The sequence below is a fragment of the Juglans microcarpa x Juglans regia genome, chromosome 5S (genome assembly GCF_004785595.1).
Source record: "Juglans microcarpa x Juglans regia isolate MS1-56 chromosome 5S, Jm3101_v1.0, whole genome shotgun sequence".
Lineage (NCBI taxonomy): Eukaryota > Viridiplantae > Streptophyta > Magnoliopsida > Fagales > Juglandaceae > Juglans > Juglans microcarpa x Juglans regia.
The window spans coordinates 29,061,108-29,083,609 of NC_054603.1; the positions used below are offsets into that span (position 1 = coordinate 29,061,108).

The 22,502-nt window shown below is 34.9% G+C and overlaps 1 protein-coding gene and 1 long non-coding RNA gene across 2 annotated transcripts; both read right to left on the reverse strand.

Annotated features, from left to right (window-relative positions):
* Positions 1-11,675: 11,675 nt before the first annotated feature.
* On the reverse strand, positions 11,676-14,588 carry LOC121266731. Its single transcript, XM_041170535.1, has 3 exons — positions 13,591-14,588; positions 12,865-13,410; positions 11,676-12,246 (listed from the first exon to the last, which is right to left on the reverse strand). The coding sequence occupies exons 1-3, from the start codon at positions 14,434-14,436 to the stop codon at positions 12,136-12,138; spliced, it is 1,503 nt and encodes a 500-aa protein (XP_041026469.1). The 5' UTR covers positions 14,437-14,588; the 3' UTR covers positions 11,676-12,135.
* A 1,407-nt stretch (positions 14,589-15,995) lies between these two features.
* On the reverse strand, positions 15,996-20,227 carry LOC121268516. The gene is made up of 2 exons (XR_005941180.1): positions 20,070-20,227; positions 15,996-17,118 (listed from the first exon to the last, which is right to left on the reverse strand). It is a non-coding gene; the product is annotated as an uncharacterized LOC121268516 (long non-coding RNA).
* Between the last annotated feature and the right edge of the window lie 2,275 nt (positions 20,228-22,502).

Below are 22,502 nucleotides of genomic sequence, written 5' to 3' on the forward strand. Positions count from 1 at the left end.
AGTATGGCGTTGACTAAGGAGCAATACCAAAAACTCATAGCCTTGTTGCACAAAAAGAATTCCATTGCTTCTCCATCCACCAATCAACTCCAAACAGTTCCACCTTCTCATCCCCATACTTCTTTCGCTGCTAGTATTTTTTATTGTTTGTCATCTTCTTCTACTACATCTAAACCTTGGATCATTGACACAGGCGCCACTGATCATATGATCTACAACCCCTCTTTTTTCACTCACATCACTGCCACAGCTTCTTATTATTTCAAACTTCCTAATGGATAATTAGCTCCTGTCACTCACATTGATATAGTGCAAATGACAACAACTATTCTCCTTCATAATGTTCTATGCGTACCCACATTTACATTTAATTTGTTAACTATTGGGAAACTTGCCAAACAACTTAACTGTTGTCTTATATGTCTCTCTGACTTGTGCTTTATACAGAGCCTTTCTCCTTGGATAATGATTGGGAAGGGTAGCATGGTACACGGACTCTACCATTTACTCATAGAAAATTTCTCGCCTCAAGCCTTAGTTCATTCCTTATCTCAAAATTTTCATCATCACCTTTGATTTGTGGCACAGTCGATTAGGTCATCCCTCCCATTCCCGAATGCAACTTATACATGATACTCATGTAATTACTCAAATGAATACCAAGAAAAGTTTGCCTTGTTTAATTTTTCCTCTCACCAAACAAACATGCTTACCTTTTCCTTCTAGCACTCACTTTACTACTGCTTGCTTTGAATTAGTGCACTGTGATTTATGGCGGCCACACTCAATAACAACCCATGATGACTCACGTTTGTTTCTTACTATTGTTGACGACTTATCCCGCTGCACTTGGGTTTATCTTTTGAGAAATAAATATGATGCCCGCACTTGTATCAAATCATTTTGTCATTTAGTAGTCACTCAATTTAAGACTCGAGTAAAAATCTTACGTAGTGACAATGGACTAGAGTTTTGTATGGATGATTTCTATTTTGAACACGACATCATCCACCAAAAATCTTGTGTCAAGACCCCCAACAAAATGGTTTGGTAGAACGCAAACATAGACACTTTCTTCAAGTGGCTAGAGCCTTTCGCTTCCAATTTGCCATACCCTTGCATTTTTTGTTAACTTGTATGCTCACTGCAACCTACTTAAAAAATCGCATACCTACCCCACTTCTCCAAACAAGACTCCATATGAAGTCATTTTTCATAAACCTCCATCATATTCTCATCTTCGAGTCTTTGGGTGCCTCGCTTTTGCTTCAACAATTTCTCAACATCGCCACAAGTTTGATCCAAGTAGTAAAAGATGTGCCTTTCTCAGAGATCCCTTTGGCATCAAAGGTTACCGATTACTTGACCTTGACACACACAAAATATTTCTTTCTATGGATGCCATTTTTCATGAGCACCTTTTTCCTTTTCATTCTCCCTCCCTACTTCCCATTTCATCTCTACCTTCTCCTTCTACTATCTCTCCAAATATCCAACTACCTGATCCTGACTCCATCCTTGCCCCCACAATTGTCTCTCCTCCCACTTCATCCGAAACATTACCCAACCTCCCTCCCTCCTCACCTCCCATCAAAGAACCATCATCCACCTCTCCTCCACTAATTCGAAGATTCACTCACTCCCGTCGCCCTCCACTTTATTTAAATAACTATATCTGTCCCTCCCATCTTATCCCTCCACCTCCCCAAACCATGCATTTTTCCCCTTTGCAGGAGACTCGTGATAGCTCTCACTCTTCTCCATCCTTGTCCACAGTAATGCCATGCACCTCAAGTAAAGCATTTCCACTCTCTTATTCCCTTTCTTTTCATAAACTATCTCAATCTTATCATTCTTTTGCATTTGCTATTTCTTCTATTTCTGAACCAACATCTTATGGTGAAACAATTAAGAATCCTAATTGGTGCAAGGCTATGCACTCTAAAATATTTGCTCTAGAACTCAACAACACTTGGACTTTAGTCGAGTTGCCCCCACGGAAAACATACCATCGGCTCTAAGTGGGTCTTCAAAGTTTAGCATCACTCCGATGGTAGTATCGGGCTCTACAAGGCGCGATTGATCACCAAAGGTTTTACACAACAGGAGGGCCTCGACTACAATGAACTTTTTCTCTTGTGGCCAAATTGGTCGCCGTTCACACCTTCTTGGTTGTTGCCTCCATTAAAGGATGGTTTTTACAGCAATTTGATATTCAAAATACATTCCTCCACGGCGACTTAGAAGAGGAAGTTTTCATGTGCAAGCCCCCTGCCTATTTGAAAGGATCTCCAACTCAAATTTAACAGCTGAACAAAAGTCTTTATGGCTTGAAACAAGCCTCAAGGCAAAGGTATTCCAAGTTTTCTAATGCCTTACTTGTTTTTGGTTTTCAGCAGTTCAAGGTTGACTACAACCTCTTCACATACATGCACAATGGCTTTTTCACGTCCCTCCTAGTTTATGTTGGCGATATTATCGTGGCCAGCTCCAACTTGGATTCTATTGATGTTCTTCAAACTTTTCTCAATGACCATTTTTGCATCAGGTGCCTTAGAGATCTCCGCTATTTCCTCAGCATCGAAGTAGCCCGCTCTTCCAAAGGAATTTCAATATGCCAACGGAAATACGCTTTAGATATCTTGTTCGATGCTGGTTCCCTTGGCACGCATCTTGCATGGGGATATTGCCAGATGATAAATCATCTACTACGTCTGCCATGGACAAAGAGCAAACCAGAGGAATCAACGACACTGCATGCACCAGAGTTCTCAACAAACTTTCTCATGACAGTCTGTGATGTATATAGTTGTTTAAGGGCAATTTAGTATAATCATTCTTGTATAGAATATTTTGTTCTTCTTGTATAAATTGCACACTATATAGTAGGGGTGTCAAATCGTGTTAACGGGTCATGTTCGTGTCGTGTCAGAGTATATACATTACAGTTAATGGGTCAACACGAACACGACCCGTTAAGGGTTTCGTGTCAAAATTCCTAACACGACACGGTTTGATAACGGGTTGACAAGACCCGACCCGTTATGACACATTAAGAAATAAATTGACACGACATGACCCGACCCGTTCCAACCCATTTACGTTAATGGGTTAAACAGATACGATACAACAAGACAAGACACGACCCGTTTTACTTGATTATAAATTTTAAATATAAATAATAGCTACAAAAAAAAATTTAACTACAAGTCTAAAATTACAATCCAAACAAATATCCACACACATTGTAACAATATATTAAAATTACATCTCAAATATAATAAACAAAACACATAGTAAATATATTAATGTTACAATCCCAAATATAATAAAAATTAAAAACACAAATCTAAACAAATCTTGAAGTTGAAGAATGAGGTGGAGCGTCCTCCAAGCCCTTGCCCTTGTTGTTCTCCAACTCCGTTACATCTTCAGTTAACACGTCCAATTTAACTTCTTGTGTTTCTATTAAAAAAAAAGACATCATTAAAGTTTTATATTATTGAAAAGCTACAGTCATTTATTCAATAAAATAAAAATAATATTACCTTGCTCCTCGCCATATAACCAATCTCTAGTGCAAACTAATGCTTCAACAATATCTGCTTTTAGTGTGCTTCTAAACTGATCAATAATACGCCCACCAACACTAAAAGTAGATTCAGAAGCAACTGTAGAAACTGGAACACTCAAAATGTCACGAGCCATACGAGCAAGATCAGGATAACGAAATTCATTTCCTTTCCAAAAGAGATGACATTTTGCTCCGAACATTCATATACTCTATGGAACATTCTCCATAAAGTTTTGTATAAGAAAAATCAACAAAATGAAGCTTGTATCGAGGGTCCAATATAACTGCTATAGCCAACAACACATTGAACTCGGACCAATATTTCTCAAACTTAGCAAGCATTTTACAACACATTCTCTTCATGTAGTCATCTTCACCCTCAGAGTGCCGCTTTAATGTAAAATAAATCAAAAACACCGATGGAAAGTAGAGATTGGCTGTAGGGTATTTCATCCCAAAAAAATTACAAATCTCTCTATAAAAAAACTCTCAATAAATCGTTAATCTTCTGTACTCTTTCCCACTCAGATATTGATGGACAATGCTTAAAATTGGAATTAGTCAACTCCAAATGAGTAAAAGCACGACGATAAAAAAGAGCACTCTCAAGCATAAGATAAGTAGAATTCCATCTAGTGGGGACATCCTGTCTCAACCCTTTCTTGCTATCCAAAGACATTTGATTTGTTGAATCTATAAATTTTACTTTCCTTGTTTGTGATCCTTTGACATACTTGATACTTTCACGAACTTTTTGGATAGCAACATCAATCTCTTTTAACCTATCTTGTACTACCAAATTCAGAATATGAGCACAACAACAAAGATGAAAGAACTCACCATCACAAAGAAGAGGTTTCTTAATGTTCAATTGAGTTTTTAACAACTCTACTGAAACATCATTAGAAGAAGCATTGTCTAAAGTCAATGAAAAAATGTTGTGTTGAATTCCCCGCTCACATAACAAATTATAAATTTTTTCAGACAAAGATATGTCATTATGTGGTGGTGGCATATAAGAAAAGTTCAAAACCCTTTTCTGCATAACCCAATTCTTATCTAGAAAATGTATTGTAATGCACATATAACCATCAGTGGTTATAGAAGTCCACAAGTCAGATGTTAAACTAATTCTACCAGGAGAATCATTTAACATGCATTTAATCCTTTTTTTTTTTCTCGATGATACATTTTAACCAAATCAGTCTTAGCAGTATTCCTAGAAATAATTGGAACATCTGGACGCAAATATTGTAATAAAGATCTCACCCCCGAATATTCAACAAACCGAAAAGGCAATTCATGCTTCACAATGGCAGCTACCAAAATTTCTCTATATTGTTCAGTGTCAAATTTATGAGTGATTACCGAAATATTTTCACTATTTTGTGATAACATCATCTGACCAATATCTCGTGAACTTCTCCTAGGGCATGTGTCAATGTGACGCTTCATATAGACAGTTCCATATTTGCTTGCTGCCATGTAAGTAACTCCACACGTCTTGCACTTGGCTCGTGGCTTGCCATCATTGATCTTAGAATCAGAAACCATTTCAAAAAAATCCCACACGTTTGACCGTTTCCTTCTTTTCGTTTTAGCTTCCTTATTTTGAAAATTTTTTGAGTCAAACGGATTCAAATCAATTATCTCATCATTTTCACTTGCTGTCGAACTCATCTGACAACAAACAATAAGAACAAATGTAAGAAGCAAAACTTTTAGCTCAATATGTAGCACATACCAAAGCAAAACACAAAACTTTATGTTCATTTCATTTCCATTTTCACAGATTGCTCATCCTCCCTCAACCAACATTAAACTATTGAGAATCAACATATAGCATTAATCACAATCTCATATGCTAAAATTTTGAAAATCTATCATTTACAGATAAAAACTATTGAGATTCTTTACTTATATAAAACTATTGAGATTATCGAAACAACATTAAACTGTCCACACTCAACCAATCGACAAGCTGTTTGGCTTCAAGCCTTCAATGAGATAAGTATGTCAATTCCTAGTAACTAAATCAACATATAGCATTAATCATAAATTCACAATCACAAATCAACATATAGCATTAACTAATATATAGATTAAAAAAAGAAAAGAAACAGAAACCGGGGGGGGGGGGGGGGGGGGGGGGGGGGGGCTATGCAGTTCGAAAAAACGTTCTATATTTTTTCCTACATTTTTTTTGGGTAATCAACCAAACAAACGTTCTAGAGTTCTAGATCAGTGTCGAAAATCAATTGACATTGTGATTGTGGGGATCTCGAAAAACCTCATCGAGTAATAATCTCGAAAATAAAATTTTCTTACCATGGGCGGCACGGCGTGGGCGACGGGGCGCTGGCGGTGGCAACTGCGAATCCGTGGTTTAAATCGTGTGGGCGACTTGGCGTCACCGTGAAACTGGAGGGGGGTGGCGTCACCGTGAGGCGTGAAGGTTGAAGCACACTGGACTACGGGCGAGGGCGATGCGGCGTCACAATGAAGAGGAGTGGAACGGCGAGCGGGGGCGGCGTGGTCGCGTTTCTGAAGAAGAACGAAGAAGAAACAGAAACCGGGGGGGGGGGCTTCAGAACGAAGAAGAAACAGAAACTGGGGGGGCTTCAAAACGAAGAAGAAACAGAGGGGGGCTTCAGAATGAAGAAGAAACACACGGGGAAGAAATAGAAACGCGCCGGGGGAGGGGGGGCTTTCAGATTGAAGAAGAAACAGAGGGGGGGCGGCTGCACATTAGACCGAGTTAGGGTTTTTTTTTTTTTTTTTTTTTTTTACTATTTTTAGTTTTAGGTTATAAGGGTAAAGGGTATAAGGGTAATTTAAAAATTTTAAACGGGTCATAACGGGTTTAACCTGTTATGACCCGTTAAGCAATCGTGTCTTAACGGGTCAATCCGTCTTGACCTGAACCCATTAACACTCAACCCTAATCCGATTTTATCGTGTCGTGTTCGTATTGGGTTAATGCGTCGTGTCACATATTACCACCTCAACTGTATAGCATACGAAACTTACCTTTTGAATGAAATTCATTAACATTTTTTTTTACTCCCAGCAACTTCTTACATACTCTGCTTTCTCTTCTCATCAAATAGCAGCTCCACTAAACTAGATTTTCACTAACTCTGACATCTATATATATATATTATGGTTACAGTACTATTCACATCTAGAATTTATAACATAATGCAATCAGCACGTACATCTTAAAAAAATAATAAGAGTCGACCAGGAAATCAATAATTGTAATTAAAAGTACGGCTCAAAACTAATTAATTCAAATATCCGTTTGTTTTTTCCCCTCCCTTTTTCGCATGAATCTCGATTCCTTTCTTTCGTGACTTAACATTTTGGTCTCGTTTGGATATTTACTTGGAGATGAAATAATTTTGTAAATAGTAATGAGATATTTAAGTTAAAATGAGATGAGTTAGAAATTATTTGAGTTAAGATGTTTTATAAAATTTTGAAAAATGAGAAAAAAAAAATTGAATAAAAATATTATAAAGTTAAAATATTGTTAGAATAGAATTTTTATTTTAAGAGTTAAAAAAGTTGAATTATTTTTTGTCTTTTGTTTGAAAGTTTGAGAAAGTTGTAATAATTAGATAATGATTAGATGAAAAAATTAAAAAATTGAAATTGAAGTGTTTTTCTTTATGGTGTTTAGATATAAAAATAAGATGCGATAAGATGAGATGAGAGAGGATGAAATGAAAGTATCTCTCTATCCAAACCAAAGCTTAAGATCTCGTTTGTTGTTGCAAATGAGATAAGATGGGTTGAAATTAAAATTAAAAGTTTAATAAAATATTATTATAATATATTTTTTAATATTAATTTTATTTTGAGATTTGAAAAAGTTAAATTATTTATTTGATTTTTTGTAAAAATTTAAAAAGATAAACTAAAACTAAGAACTTAAATTAAAAAATAAATAAATAATAATAATAAAGCTTAGAAAAAGGTGGGGGTGGAGCGGGATGTCGCCTAGCCAAGCATACCCACTTTTTTCAAGAGTTGGTAGGGGTGTTACACCTCCCTGCCCACTTTTTTCAATTTTTTTTTTATTTTTTTATATTTATTTTCTAATTTTTTCAAAAAGAAAATAGTTTTAAAATTTTAAACTTGTATTATTAATTTATTTGAAAGGGGATTTGATGTGGCTGCAGCTTAGTATGATTCTAGTGATGCATGTTACGATTAAGATATAAATTAGAAGCATATTATGATACTAGAGATGTCGATATGACACGTGGTTTAAGTTGTGAACGATAGATGTATGAAATGGCCAACTTGATTAAAGCACATGACTCGAATACCTCCTATTAATACTTTTTCAAGCCTAGGAGGACTCTTCTAGAAAAAGAAACCCAAAAAAACAAAGTTACATGCGACAAAGACAATCATCGATCGGTTTCCTAATGTTTGTGTCAATTCATGTATATGTTAAAGTACTTACGTATTAATTGTCTGTGTTTTAAATACATGCATATTCTTTATTGCTTCCGATTTTCTTACTTAGAGATGTCCATGGTGTTAATGTCCTAAAATAACGCAATGGACCAAAAATAACGTATGGGCTAGGGAGATTTTACTCTCTAACATGGCATAGGAGAAAGGAAATAAAATTTATTGAGTAATGCTACATATAATTGTAGAGTATATAAGTCCCGTGCAATTGTTTTGAAAAAGAGTAGAGTCCACTATTAAAAAATTAATTTTTTTTTTTCATGTGGATCTCATATTTATTCACTTTTTTCAAATAGATTGTGTGGCAATTGCATACTCCACGACTGTAAATATCATTTCTCAAATCTATTATATACATGCTTCAATATATTTAGGTGATGTTTGGACGATTAGAATCTCAAAATTTTGTGAGTAATAGTAAAATAGTTTGAGTTAAGTTGTTTTATTGGGTTTTGAAAAAAAGAAAAAAAAATTGAATAAAAATATATTTAAAAATAAGTATTATATTGTAGTTTGTGAAAGTTAATAGATAAATTAAAAAATTGTTTGAACATAATTTTTTAATATTATTTTTATTTTGAAATTTGTAAAAATTGCAAGGCTCAAAAAATCAAAATTTGGTAAGGACCGATTCATGACAATTTTGAATCCGATATTTTAATGTTGATAAAAAAGTATTAAAAATCTTATTTGATGCAATTCAAGCATTTTATATCATGTATAAAAGAGTATAAAATATAAATTTATTGACTAGTTTCAATAAAAATATTATATGAATCTAAATAATTTCAATAAATATGTACTTTATGTATTTAACCTCAATAATTGACATTTTTTTGCGTTATATAAGAAAAATATAAAGACCATTAAGTTATAAATACATGGCAAATGTAATATTTTATACACAAACATAAATTTAATATAAAATACTCATCCATCTCCTTAAGTTTTTGTTCAACTAAAAAAATAAAGAACTACATATTTTATCTTTTAATTTTTTTGCAATTCTTATCGAATAAAATGATAAAAAATTTAATATATGTTTAGTTTTATCATATTTTTGTACAAAAAATCTAGTTGTTAGACAACTTAAAAATAAATACAGTTTTGAATCGATTAGAATCGATACAAATTGGTCTAAAATTGACTAGAAGCGGTTCAATGAACGCTTCAAAATGTTTACTAAAATCGGTTCGGTTTCTTACCGATTCAATTTAAATTGGCCAGAATCGAATTATTTTTCAAGGCTTGAAAAATTGTATTAATTTTTTTTGTTTAAATAATGATTAGATAAAAAATTTTAAAATTTTAAAATGAAAGATGTTTTATATTTAAATGATATTTGAGAATGAAGTAATGAAAAATTTTAAAAGTTTTGATATACTTTTATATTTGTCAAACATCCCTCAAGTTGTAGCCTTGTACTGATATATTTATAGGATAATGATACACTTACAGTTTTTTTTTTTTAATTTTTATAATTGTTCGACAATTCATAGTCGATTAACAAATACAATCACGTAACTCTATTAAAAATAAATTTTAATGTAATAAAATTACTCTTCATTTAATATAAAGTTATAAAATTATTAATTATTGTAAAATTATGGTAAGTGGATCATTTTCCATCCTTATATGCCGTCCTCGGCTTACCTTTCAAGAAATCCGAAGTAATCATCAGAATAAGAGACGAGCGGAAGGCCTCGATCCCTTCATGTAAAGTCGTCACCTCCTAGATGAAAATTTTCTTTTTTGTATCGCCCCATTTTCATAATTTCTTATATAATTATATTTTAAAAATAATTTTTTTTTTATAAATTGCTTTATAAAAAAATGTATTTATCATTTTCCATTTGGGATAGAAACTCAGTTTGTATTGAAAATGCTAAAACCACGGGTCGGGTACACAGACCGTTATCATGGCCACCAGTAGTAGGCGTAATTTGAACAGTGGGTTGTGAGAAAGTGGGATAAATATTATTAAAATATTATTTTTTTATATTATTATTATTTTGAAATTTTAAAAAAAATTAAATAGTTTATTATTTTTTTATAAAAATTTAAAAAAATTGTAATTATGAGATGAGATGAGTTAGGATCGCTCTTATATCTAAACCGGATCTTATATTTTAGCATCTTTTTTCTTATTGGAAAATTAGGATAGAAATTTATGAAGAAAAATTGTATTCATATGTTAGTATAGGGCACATATTCTACATTGTTGATGTGACAAGTAAAATTTAAAAATTTAAATTTTATAAATCAAATCATACCATATAAATAATATATTTTGACACTGACTTATAAATAAAATGGTTTATTTATAAATATTAACTTTTTTATAATTTTATTTAGCAAAAATAATTACAAATAGGTGAAATATGGAGCTGTACGTTACGTTGTTGTTGTTGTTATTATTATTATTATTTTGAGCTAAGAGCTGTATACCTTATTTGGTTAAAGAGAAAAAGTTACAAGAGCACAGAGTACTTTGTATTAAATTTACAAAAGAAATGTAATGGAATGCGCAAGCATCACGTAATTTTTTTTAAAAAATTTGAGTAAATATGAGATCCATATGAATAATAGTAAATTCTAATTTTTTTTAAAACGATTGCACGATACTTACGAACTCGACAATTGTATACAACATTACTCAATTTACAATTATGTACAAATCACTTAAATAATCATGAGCTTATAACTTAGGTGTATTTTAATATAGAAAAAAATATATATAGAAAAATTCAACTTAGCAGCTACACCACACATCTGTTTTTATTTTTTATTTATTTTTCTTAATATGTGTAGGGTGTAAAGCTACTTTCTAGAAGAACCCTTTAATATTTATCTTCTTTCTAGATGACAATATTTGAGACAGCAAATATCCTTTTTATTTCAAATAAAGCTATCTTCCTAGCTCGAAACCTAATTGGACTCTGATCCCATTTATTAAACTCTTGAAATATAATAAAATATCAATGACCTAAATGAACTAAAACTAAAATTTCCATCCATTATGCACCTGAGATTCATTTGATCGAGTTATGGATCAATATAGTCATGCACTTATATACATTTCCCATGCATATATATGTATGTATGTATGTATATATATATATATATACACATACGTATATGTATGCATATATAATAAACCAAACACATTACTCATTAAACAAATCTTCAAGCACTTTTTGCTCACAAATATATATAGAATAAAGTTCTAAAACATCTTTATATCTAACGAGCACTGTTATTCTAATGCCTCTAAACTATATATTATTTACGCGATAAATCTATTTAAAAAATAAATAAAAAGATATTAGTGATATAATTAATTACAAGAGTCCAGCTAAAGACTTCACTACAAAAAAAAAAAGGGTATTGGAGACAAATTATTTACGATGAGAATGACTATTTGAGATAAAAGCACTCATTTTAACATGAAATAATCATTTTAACAGGAAATAACTGATAATAAATAAACAATTTTCTTATAGTGCTTTGTCAATACTAAATGGTTTGAGTCACAATATGTTGATCTGTTTCAATTCATTTTATTTTTACACATGGAATTGAAAATATAATAACTAATTTTCAATAAAAATAATTTTTTTTATTTTTTTATAAATTAGTTTAGTATGAAGTTTAATCCAAGGATAACATAACATCAATTGGGATTCTCTCATCTCAGCATTCTTTCTATAAAAAGAGGCCATGATCTTTTCATAAACAATAATTTTTGTTGAAATAAATTATTCGGATTATCAACTAATAAAGGGAACAAACACATGCCATGCCATGTAAGGACCCTCCACGTGCCAGCCTACCTACTAGTTATAGATCAAAATGTTATTTTCCTTTGCTGTACGGACGTGTATGTAGATAGAAACACCGAGTCGGGTGAGGCGGGCAAGACGTGGGCCTACCAACGGAACTTTAAATTAACATGTCTCCAATCAGCGCCTTACACGTGTTATGAACACGGGTTGCAACGTCGTCATGCACGCCACGTAAGGGTCAAATAAGTAGTTGACTAACTCGATCGCGTACATGTTGGCGTCCTAATTTTATGGAGGAGTCACACTCTGAAAGCGATTGCAGCCTCTGATCTTGACTTGAATCACGGTGTCCACCCCATCTTCACCGTTGATGATCTCGCAGCATTGTCTGCGTGGCGCCTGCTCGTTCAATCAAGGAACCCCCCAAAAACAAACAAACAAAGTTAGTCAATAATCAAAACCCTGCATTACCTTTTAGTTACACCGGTTGCGCTAATAAAATGATGGAGAGTTTCACGCAAGAAAAAAAAACAAAAAAACCAAACGATTCATGTTAAAGTCTTCCAATTAGTTGGCCGGTCGGTCATGTTTGAAATGATTTGTATATGTTTTAAATAGACAAGTTTCATACAAGCTCTTTTAAAAAAGTGGATTTCACGTTAAAAAAATATAAAAAAAAATCTATTTTTATTAACGAGATCTACTTTTTTATTAAAAGATTTGTATAAAATTTATTTATTTGAGACTTGTATTTGGCATTACTCTTTGATCTTCAAAATGACATCATAACCCTCTATTTCACTGATAAGTAATTATTGAGACACGACTAAATTGATAAATGGATATTGAGTAGTCACAGCTCAAATTTTAAAGGGTTTTTATTTTATTTATTTATATATCAACACGATGAAAATAATATTGCACCCTTTGATTTAGTTTCCGCGTTTGAGAATCGAATTGGAAGATTATAAGTAATTGCTGAGGTGAGGATGAGACAAGAAACAGGTGTTGATTTACCTTTTTCCACAAGTCAGGGTCGAAGTTGGAAGCCGATACGTTGAAAGATCCAACGGCCAAGGCCGAGGCGTATTCGACCCGGTCACACTCCTTCCCCCGTTGGTACAAGTACTTTTTATAGGTGGTCAACGTTTGACCCGAGCCAAGCCTCTCGACCCGGTCCAAGAAATACAAAATCGGTTTCTTGCACCGGTCTGTACTGACCGGACGTGTGTTGAACGTGAAGGGCTTGTCGCTCCAACTCCTCCACGTCCGAAACGTGCGCAGCGCAGTCTCGAGGATCTTCGCCGTCTCCAACGACGGATACAACTGCACGGTGTATCCCCAAGACACCGACACGGACCAATTCCGTCTCAAGTCGTAGCAGAAACTGTGCTGCAGGGCCCGATTCGGGTCCGTTTCGTATGCCCGGATCAGATTCTTCAAAGAGTCCATCTGGGTCCGGTTCGGAAATATAGATTCGACGTAGTCTAGGTGGTGCAGAGACACCAATGGCGCCAATGGATGTGCCGCTAATAAACCGTACGGGTTTCCTCGTATGTCGACCTGAAATATTGATTTCGGTTTGAGAAATGGTAGCTGTAAATAAAATATTGTATATTCAAATGGAAGCGAAATCAATGCCCCCGCGACAATTTCATTTCCATAAGGAGACACAGAGATATATATATATATATATATATATATATAGAGAGAGAGAGAGAGAGAGAGAGAGAGAGGAAGAACCTGATGAAAACCTAGCTCTTTTGTGACCGGTACGCCAATCTCGCTCAGGCAACCCTGGACCTTCTGATCGGAGCCGAAGAAATGCGCGTACCGATCTATGCAGCCGTCCAAAACTCGGACGAGCTCGACTGCCAACGGGTAGCTAATGGCGTAGCCGCCTCCCCCGTAGGCCATTGTGTAAGAGTGTATCACGTCCTGCTCCACGCTCTCTGAATTCCCACCGATGTAATACATTTGATTGTGATCGTATTTCGCCAATACGTTGATCAAATTCTCCGTGAAAAACACCGTGTCATCGTCGCCCATCACGAACCACCTCACGTTGTCCAGACCCAGCTCAAAGCTCTCCTTCACAATGCGAGCAATCCGGATTGCAGAGCGCTTGCCGTACCAGCAGGTGTAGTTGAATCTTGACGTGTCCTCAGAGACTTTGAACGGCGGCAAGGTTTCCGGCCATGTCACGTTTTTCTGAGGTTCCTCGTCGAGCCAGACGAATCCGCGGCTGACGTTCGGTTTCCACCACAGCTCAGTGTAATACCGGCGCTTTTGCCATGTCTTGGCGGAACCTCCGATGCCGAAAAGGATGTGGGATATATTAGTCTTCTCGTAAGCGGGGGAAATATCAGCGTCAGAGACTTTCTGGTGCGAGATCATTCTATGGCATTCGGGGCAACGGAGGGAATAGGTTGAGAAAGCGACATAGCAGACGAAGGAGATAGAAGCGATCGTGCAAAAGAGAGAGAACGCAGCATAGCCGGCTAATTTTGTGGGGAAAACCATGGATTTCCAGGCTTTGAAGGGATCGTGAATTACTTCTCTTGAAGAAAACATGCCGCTTCCTACCATGAGGAATGGAATCCTGCAGGGAAAAAGAACGAAAGTGCCGGACTTTATCTATGTTTCTTTTGCTTTATTTCTCAATTCCACACGGGGAGAGAGAGAGAGAGAGAGAAGAGAGAGAGAGAGAAAGAGGAGAAGAAGAAGAAGAAGAAGAAGAAGAAGAAAGAAGACGAGAATGTGAGTTGATCAATTCCCTCGAAGATTTCGCATGGCAAATTCTCGGCTAAACGTTTGAGTTCTAAATAGAGGGTAATAGGGTAATTAGCGCCGCTCAACTATCTATTATTTATTTTATTCAGAAAAAATAAATAAATAAACAAAACATTACACGACAATTCTCTCTATATATGTTTGGTATTTCTTCTAATTATTTTTTTATTTATTTCAGCTATATATATATAAGATTTTGTTTTAGTTTTTTAATTTTTTTTTACATTGTTCTTTGGGTTTTTAATATGTATACTTCCAAATTGTTTTTGGTCCTCCCTTTATAAACTTTATTTTATTTTTCTATTTTATAATTTGTACACTGAGAATTAGGAAAATGAAAAGCTTGATGTTGCACAATATGAAGCTGATTTACAAAATAAACAGATTTAAGATAAAATATTGGAGGTTAATCTTAAAAATTTTAAATATGAATAGAAATGTTACAACTACAAAAAATTTATAAAAATAAACTCACAAATTGACTATCTTTATGTGATACGTCATATCTACTTTATAATAAAAATAACTTTACAGATATACCACGTCAAATCACGTTAATTTATAACTGTTATAAAATTTTGAAAAGCATTTCTCAAATATGAATGTATTTGTATTGGACATTGTTGTTCAGCCAACGGGCAATGAGCCACTTGGCAAAGGACTAGTGGCCCACTGTTGCAATTGCAGTAATTTGACCTTTTCTAGTCCCTTTGTTGCTATTGCAGTTAGGAATTTGACCTTTTCATTTTTCCGTAAAGCTTGGTTAGCCTTTTTGTGTTGGGTGTTTTGACCTTTTCTGTATGTAAAACTGGAATCAGAGTGCCCATCAAATGAAAACTCCTTCCCTTTTCCTTCTCCTCCAATTGAGCAACAATGTCTGCCATGTCAACTAATGAAGATCAAAGGATCATCAGCCGTGATGCAATTTTCTCTAGAGGAGACAAGTCAATGATGGCAATCCTTATTAAGATTAGAAAAAGACAATTTAACTTGGTATAGTTTAATCTCACGAACAAGTGCCATCCATTCTTACTTATCCCTAAACTTTGAATTAATGCAATTCTATCGATCGAATTGTCATTTACAGTTTAAAATGACTTTTGCGCTAAACAGACATTGAGATCCTAGTATATATGGGAGGGGAAATGAATGGATTTAAGCCGAAAGGGTACCATGTCCGTTAGGCCTCCTTTATTTTCCGTGATGAGATAAATTGAGATAAAATATTATTAAAATATATTTTTCTAATATTATTTTTATTTTAAGATTTAAAAAAATTAAATTGTTTATTTTATTTTGTGAGAAAATTTGAAAATAATTTAATAATTAGATGAGATGAGAAGTTTAGGCCAAGATTTAGCTTATCAAAAGATTTGAATTTCATGATTATCTAGATTATCTTATCTTCAACTCCATTTACTTTCCCTATGACCTATGCTTTGTATTCTTCAACCACAGGTCAAAGTAATCAAGAGAGCTCAGTATAATTGGTCTTTCTAGTTTCTCTGCTCCTGCGAATAAGTTTATTCCCACCTTATTTCGAGAGCGCAGTTGGCTGGCTATTGCTGAGCCTCTTCCTGCTCCTTCAGTAGAATTGGTGCATGAATTCTATGCTAATATTTCTCACTTCGACATCGACACTCATAGCATTAGCATTCATGTCGTGCTTCGAGGAATCCATATTGATCTTACACCAGCTCTACTTTCTACTCTTTTTAGTTTTCCTCAGCAGTGGAAAATGGGATCACAGCGCATTCCTCTCTATCTGTGATGATGCCAGCTGAGCGGCACTTCACCAAGATCGTTCTTACAAATCACTGACCACTTAATCGTCACACCGAGGTCACAATTGATAACCTCAATTTTATTATGCTCTCCTTCATGACTTCTCTGTTGATCTTCCTACACCTATCATCTGTGTTATACATCATGCTTATGTTGTTCAGGATGTCTCCCTGCCTTTTGGTTGTCTTATCACCAAGATGTCTGCCCATTATAATGCTCTCATACGCGACTATGAGCCTTCCCTGAGAATCCTTGATCCCATTGATGCATCAACAATCTCACAAAATCTTCTGCTGCTGTTGAGGGCAAGAAGTCTGAACCCTCACCTTCAGTGCATCAGACCTCTAGTCCCTCTCTTCAAGAGCAGCTCAATGCTCTATCTCGGAAGGTGGACCAGCTTCATGAGCTTCTTACTACACAACATGCCTACATTGATTCGCGGTTGCAAGAGGCAAGGGCTCACCATGACTCTCATATGGAATGTATTGTACCGCACATGCAGCAGGTGACTTCTGACACATGACTTCTTCGGTCTGACACGGTCTGGGCAAATGATCATTTGGTCCAGCTCTCACTAGATGTTTGCTCTCTAATGGGTCAATCTGCTGTTACTTAAGATGAAGATCATGCATCTGGTTCAGCTTAGACCACCCTTTGCCCATGGTGTCAAAAAGGGGGGTGAACCCTTTTAACCTGAAATCCACAAAATATAAAACTTTGATACAATAATCCCCCAAAATCAAATACGTCAAAAATTATTCGAAACAGATTAAACTCAACACTACTAAATATTCTCTCAAATCTTGCAAATTCACTTATGCCACTCGACACCTATCTTACCTTCCTATTCTAATCCTGTCACGTGCCATCTATTTCAATTGTCACAACCAACATAGTCATCTGAAAAATAATGGGTTAAACATGGCCGCCGGGGTTTGCACAACCCTACCATGGGGTTAAACCTGGCCTCTGTTCTATTATGATGCTGTTTTAGCCATGCTTATGACAAAGATCTTTTTTTTTTTTTTTTTTGAAAAACAATACCTTTGTATTTCATTAATAAGGATCAAGTACTACAACTTTTGTCACTAACCAGACAACTTACAAAGAAGTCTGGGACATCCTTTATCCACACTGTTTTTTCTACTAAGATCTTTAGTCTATATTGTAATTGTATATAAATGTTTTCTGAAATATCACTCTGTTATTTTGATAATCTGAATTCTTTTGCATTCTGTAACTGGTTCTCAATTATTTTTCAGATGATTTTGATGTTTCAACTAAGAATCAATAATGGGAAGCATGGGCGGGATTAGTTGAGTGTAGTGGAATTAAGTGCCTAAGAGGCACAAGTGGATTAACAGACTGGAATAAGTGCCAAAGGGTACAAGAGACTACTAGAGGATCTTATTTGGAAAATACGTTATTTTCTTTTGAATAGTTTTTAGGATATTGATGCATTTATTGAGACTTTGTGGAGATCTTTATTATATATGTTGGAGGAGTTCATAGACGTCTCTATGGAGGAATGTATATTTTTTTAATAAATGAGCTTTATATGTTATGGAGCCTTTCCATGTATCATCTGGAGTCTATATTTGTATTGTTGGGATTTGATTTAAGTGGCAGGAACTCACTCCCTAACCCTCTGGGTCCGGGGTGTGACAACATATGTAAGGGGAGTAACTATTAAATTCGAGTGAAGGGTTCATGGCCACAGTAATTTCTTTTGGGTGGACAGACTATAGTTTAAGTACCTGCACTGTTAAATTGTATTTCTAGCTTATCTTAAGTACATGTAATGTTAAACTCTTATCTTAGCTGTGTTGCTAGTAATGCTAACTTGTGATATGTTTCTGGTTGCAGTTTATCTAACATTAGGAAACAATGTCTAGATAGTCTCATAAGTCATTTCCATGAATACTGATACATGTCCACTCACCTGACCTGAAGTTTGTGATGCAGGACTAAATGGAAGACATTCTGGATATTTGCTGGAAAAGTTTCTGAGAACTAAATTCTTCTCAAAACCTTGTATGAGTTTGAGAGCTTAAGCTGTATTTTGTCACCGAATAGTCAAGGGGGTTGGTTAGGTTTTTAGGTTGGCTTAAATTCGGTAGTCAAAGTGTGGTATAGTTGTTGATAAACTAGAATGGTTTTAAATGATTATGTAAAATTCAAGTTCCAGCAAAGAGATAAGGATTACGTGCACTCCAAATAAAGATAAGTATTCCAGCAACCTGTCATGACAGGACTCTGCAGGAATATCTCATCTGAACGAAGTTGAGTGTGGTTTCCTGATCAAGCGATAAAGACAAAAGATAACCACCAGTCTATATGATGTACCGATTGGCGCAGGGAGAAGGCAGAAAGATATACATGCATGTCAAGACGTTAAAAATATCAAGATAAGAAGTAAAAGGTGTTTCTCCTAGTTCAGTGAAGCAAAAGTAACTTCTTAGACAGAGAAAAATGAATTTTGGTGCTGCTGCTGTGTGGAGATATTGATTAAAGTGTTCAGCCACTGCAGGTTCCAGAAGAAGACAAGTTTAAAGAAAGTCAGAGGTTCTGACTGCTACTGCAGTGGGAAAAAACTGGTCGTTCTGTTGTGCAAGTAAGGGATTCATATTACAAATGGTTTGTAAGAAACTTACTTGTATTAATCTTCAAATCGTGAAATTGGTTTGTTCTGGCAGGATGCCCTTGAGTGGTTTTACCTTTAAAGATTTCTTTAAAAGGTTTCCCTTCGTCACCAAAATCAATGTCTTATAATTGACTTGCTTTGCTCTAGTATTCATATTTATTTTGATGTTTGATACCCAGATTTGGTGCATGCGGGTTAATCTGAAATTTGATAAAATTTATTTTAGAGAAAAGCTATGGATCAGCCACTGTTCATGGCTGATCTGTAGCACACCTTACGTGTCCCTTACATTTAGCTGGGTTTGGTTTTAGATGGGACCCACTTGTGCCTTCTTTTTCCACCTTATGTGTCCCTTAAAGTTAAATAAAATATTGTTAGAATATTATTTTTTAATAGTATTTTTGTTTTGGGATCTAAAAAAGTTGAATTGTTTATTGTATTTTGTTTAGGAATTTGAGAAAATTGTAATGATTAGATGAAATGAGTTGAGATGCTTTTCCAAACAAGGCCTAAATAAGATAAATTTGTCATAAATGAGACTTACATTAAATTGGCTACCTAGAATAAAATTTGATCAGCCCCTGGGCGTGCCTAAAAAAATGATCCTCACTAATGATAAAATCCCAAATTCTAGATTACCAACATGTTGCTAGACAGCACATATACCAGCCTTTAGTCCATTATTATTCCAAACTCAGCCATATAACAGTGACACGCAACATTGATTAATTCTAGCTAACAGACATAATCAAGACCCACGAGTTTACCCTTAAAAACACAATTGTGGATGGGCCCTAGACAGATCTGAAGATACTAAATTGATAAAAACTGTATGAAAGAATATTGACTACAATTGGAACCAGGTATCATGATTCCAAACTCCATTTCAGTCTAGTCGATTTACCCACTAAGAAAAACTTATTTCATCTATATATAACAAGTGTGTTTTTCCCAACTACCAAAAATCCAAGACGTAATACAACGGTTCAGAGTTACTTACTTGAATCAGTGGAAGACTTGTGGCCGTGAAGTTTCACGGGGGTAGTGAGTTCTCGAGACCCAAAAGAGAGAGAGATATAGAATGAGGAGACGGAGATAGGAGAGAAATCGATATTTGGCCGAGAGAGAGAGAATCGGGGGAAGAAATGGGAAAGTAGGGGGCCCGGGCTGTACGGGTGAATGTGTTAAAAGAGTAGTCTTTTTTTCTAAAAAAACAATCATGGGCTATGAGCTGGGCTTGGGAATTGGACTTGGGCTGTTACATTAATTCCATTGTTTATGCTTTAAATCCCAAAGTCAGCAATCCTTATAGATGGACTTCAGGTTAATATAACCTTCAAATTTGGATAATAGAATTAAGATATTATTCCTTTGGGCCTCGTGGGAAATTACTAACGGTCTTTTTTTTCTTAAATAGAATACAAGATAATATCCTACTTACTTTTTTTTTTTTTTGAATATGGATAGAATATTATTGATCAAATGCAAATCAAATCAGTCATTGCAGAATTTTTCACTCAAAGATGAATTCAAAATCTATATAGGACCTTCCTCTATCCGTACTTTCTCTTTTAAACATGAAAGAGTTGACTTTGTCAATTTATGTGCCACCGTTTTGGCCTCCTGATATATATATATATATATATATATAAAGAAAACACTCCAGCTTGGTCTTTCAATGAGCATGCTTCGAGTATCAACAATCACATTTACATAACCTGTATAAATATCTTCCATGTTGTTTGTGTCCTTCACAACTGTCTGAGAATCTCCTTCCAGTATCACCCTTGACAGCCCCAGCACTAGCTCAAAATAGAAATCCATAGCTTTTCTCAAGGTCAATGTCTCTGCTATAATAGGTTTCATTGCATGCTTTATATTTGAACACAGAGTATCCAAAATATCACCTACGGTGTCTTTGATTATCACTCCAAGTCCAATTTTCTTTGACTGTTTATCCACAGCAGCATCTCAGTTGGCCTTACAGAACAAACCAGTTGATTTTTTCAGTTGCTTAAGGGTCTCTCAACTCTTCTTGATAGCATACTCTCCTATTGATAGCTCTATGCTAAATTAAAATCTACCAAACATTGTTTTGCATTTAGAAATAACTTTCTCGAATGCTCAAATTTGTTTCAAAAAATTAGAGAGTTTCTTCTTAACCATATTCTTCTCATTATATAAGCCACTAACTCAACTTCTTCAGCATTTAGTCTCTCATTCGGTTTCTTCCATAGATCCATGAAAGCAGTTTCATCGCTAGACCACTTCTGCATTGGGCTACCAATGTCAACCCAAACATCTGAGGCTGCAGAACAGCTCCACAAAGCTTGCACAGATGACTCAACTTCTCTTTCACAAACTGGGCATAAGCTATTATTAGTGATATTCTTCTTAAAAAGGCTCAATTTAATTGAGAGTAATTCTTGTCCAGCCTTCCATAAGAAATGTTTGACCATACCTTCCACTTTTAAATCCCAAATCCACTTCCAGCCATCTTTTGTTACAGCTAATGCTGATATTTCCCATTTCATCAATCTGTTTCTAGTGTGCTCTAAATGGTAAGCACTTTTAACAGTAAACATCCCATTATTGGTATGTATCCACATAATTTTATCATCAACACTCAATCTACTGAAAGGGATGCTGTTAATAATCTCAGCTTCAACCTTGTTGAAAAGTCTCTTTAATCAGATTTTCCTTCTATCTACCAATCCCTTGCTCTATAAGTTCATTTACAGTTGCTTCTTTGTCTAAATTTTTAATAGAAGATTGAACTTGGTATGAAGTGGGTATAGGCAGCCACTTGTCCTTTCAAATACTTATCTGGTCACCTTTTTACACCCTCCACATCAAACTTGCATTAACTAGATTTATAGATGAAAATAGACTCCCCCATCTTAGTGAAGGTCCATTGCCCAGTTTTGCCTTTAACAGATGACCTTACTTGAAATATTTGTCCTTCATAACTTTGGCAACCAGGGAGTAAGGTTGTTTTAGCATTCTCCAACATTGCTTTGCAAGCATAGCCTTGTTGAAGCATTCAACATCTTTGAATCCTAATCATCATTTTTTTTTTTAAATTCCCCCATTTTAACCCAACTCCTCCAATGTACTCTATTCTCATTTTGTTTGTGACCACACCAGAATTTCGACATGAGTGTAATGATTTCCTTGCACAACTTCCTGAGCAGCTTGAAAAGACTCATTGGAAATGTAGGTATTGCTTGTATCACAACTTTGATCAACACTTTCTTCATTGCCTGAGACAAAAACTTATTCTTCTGGTTGTTAACTTTTCCCCATATTCTTTCTTTTAAATGTCTAAATTTTTTAAGGTTATACTTGGTATTCAAGCGGTGTCTTCAAAATGCATTTTTGGGCAAATGAGTTGCGATAGGATTTCCTAGGTTGCTAATGTAGAAATTAAAAT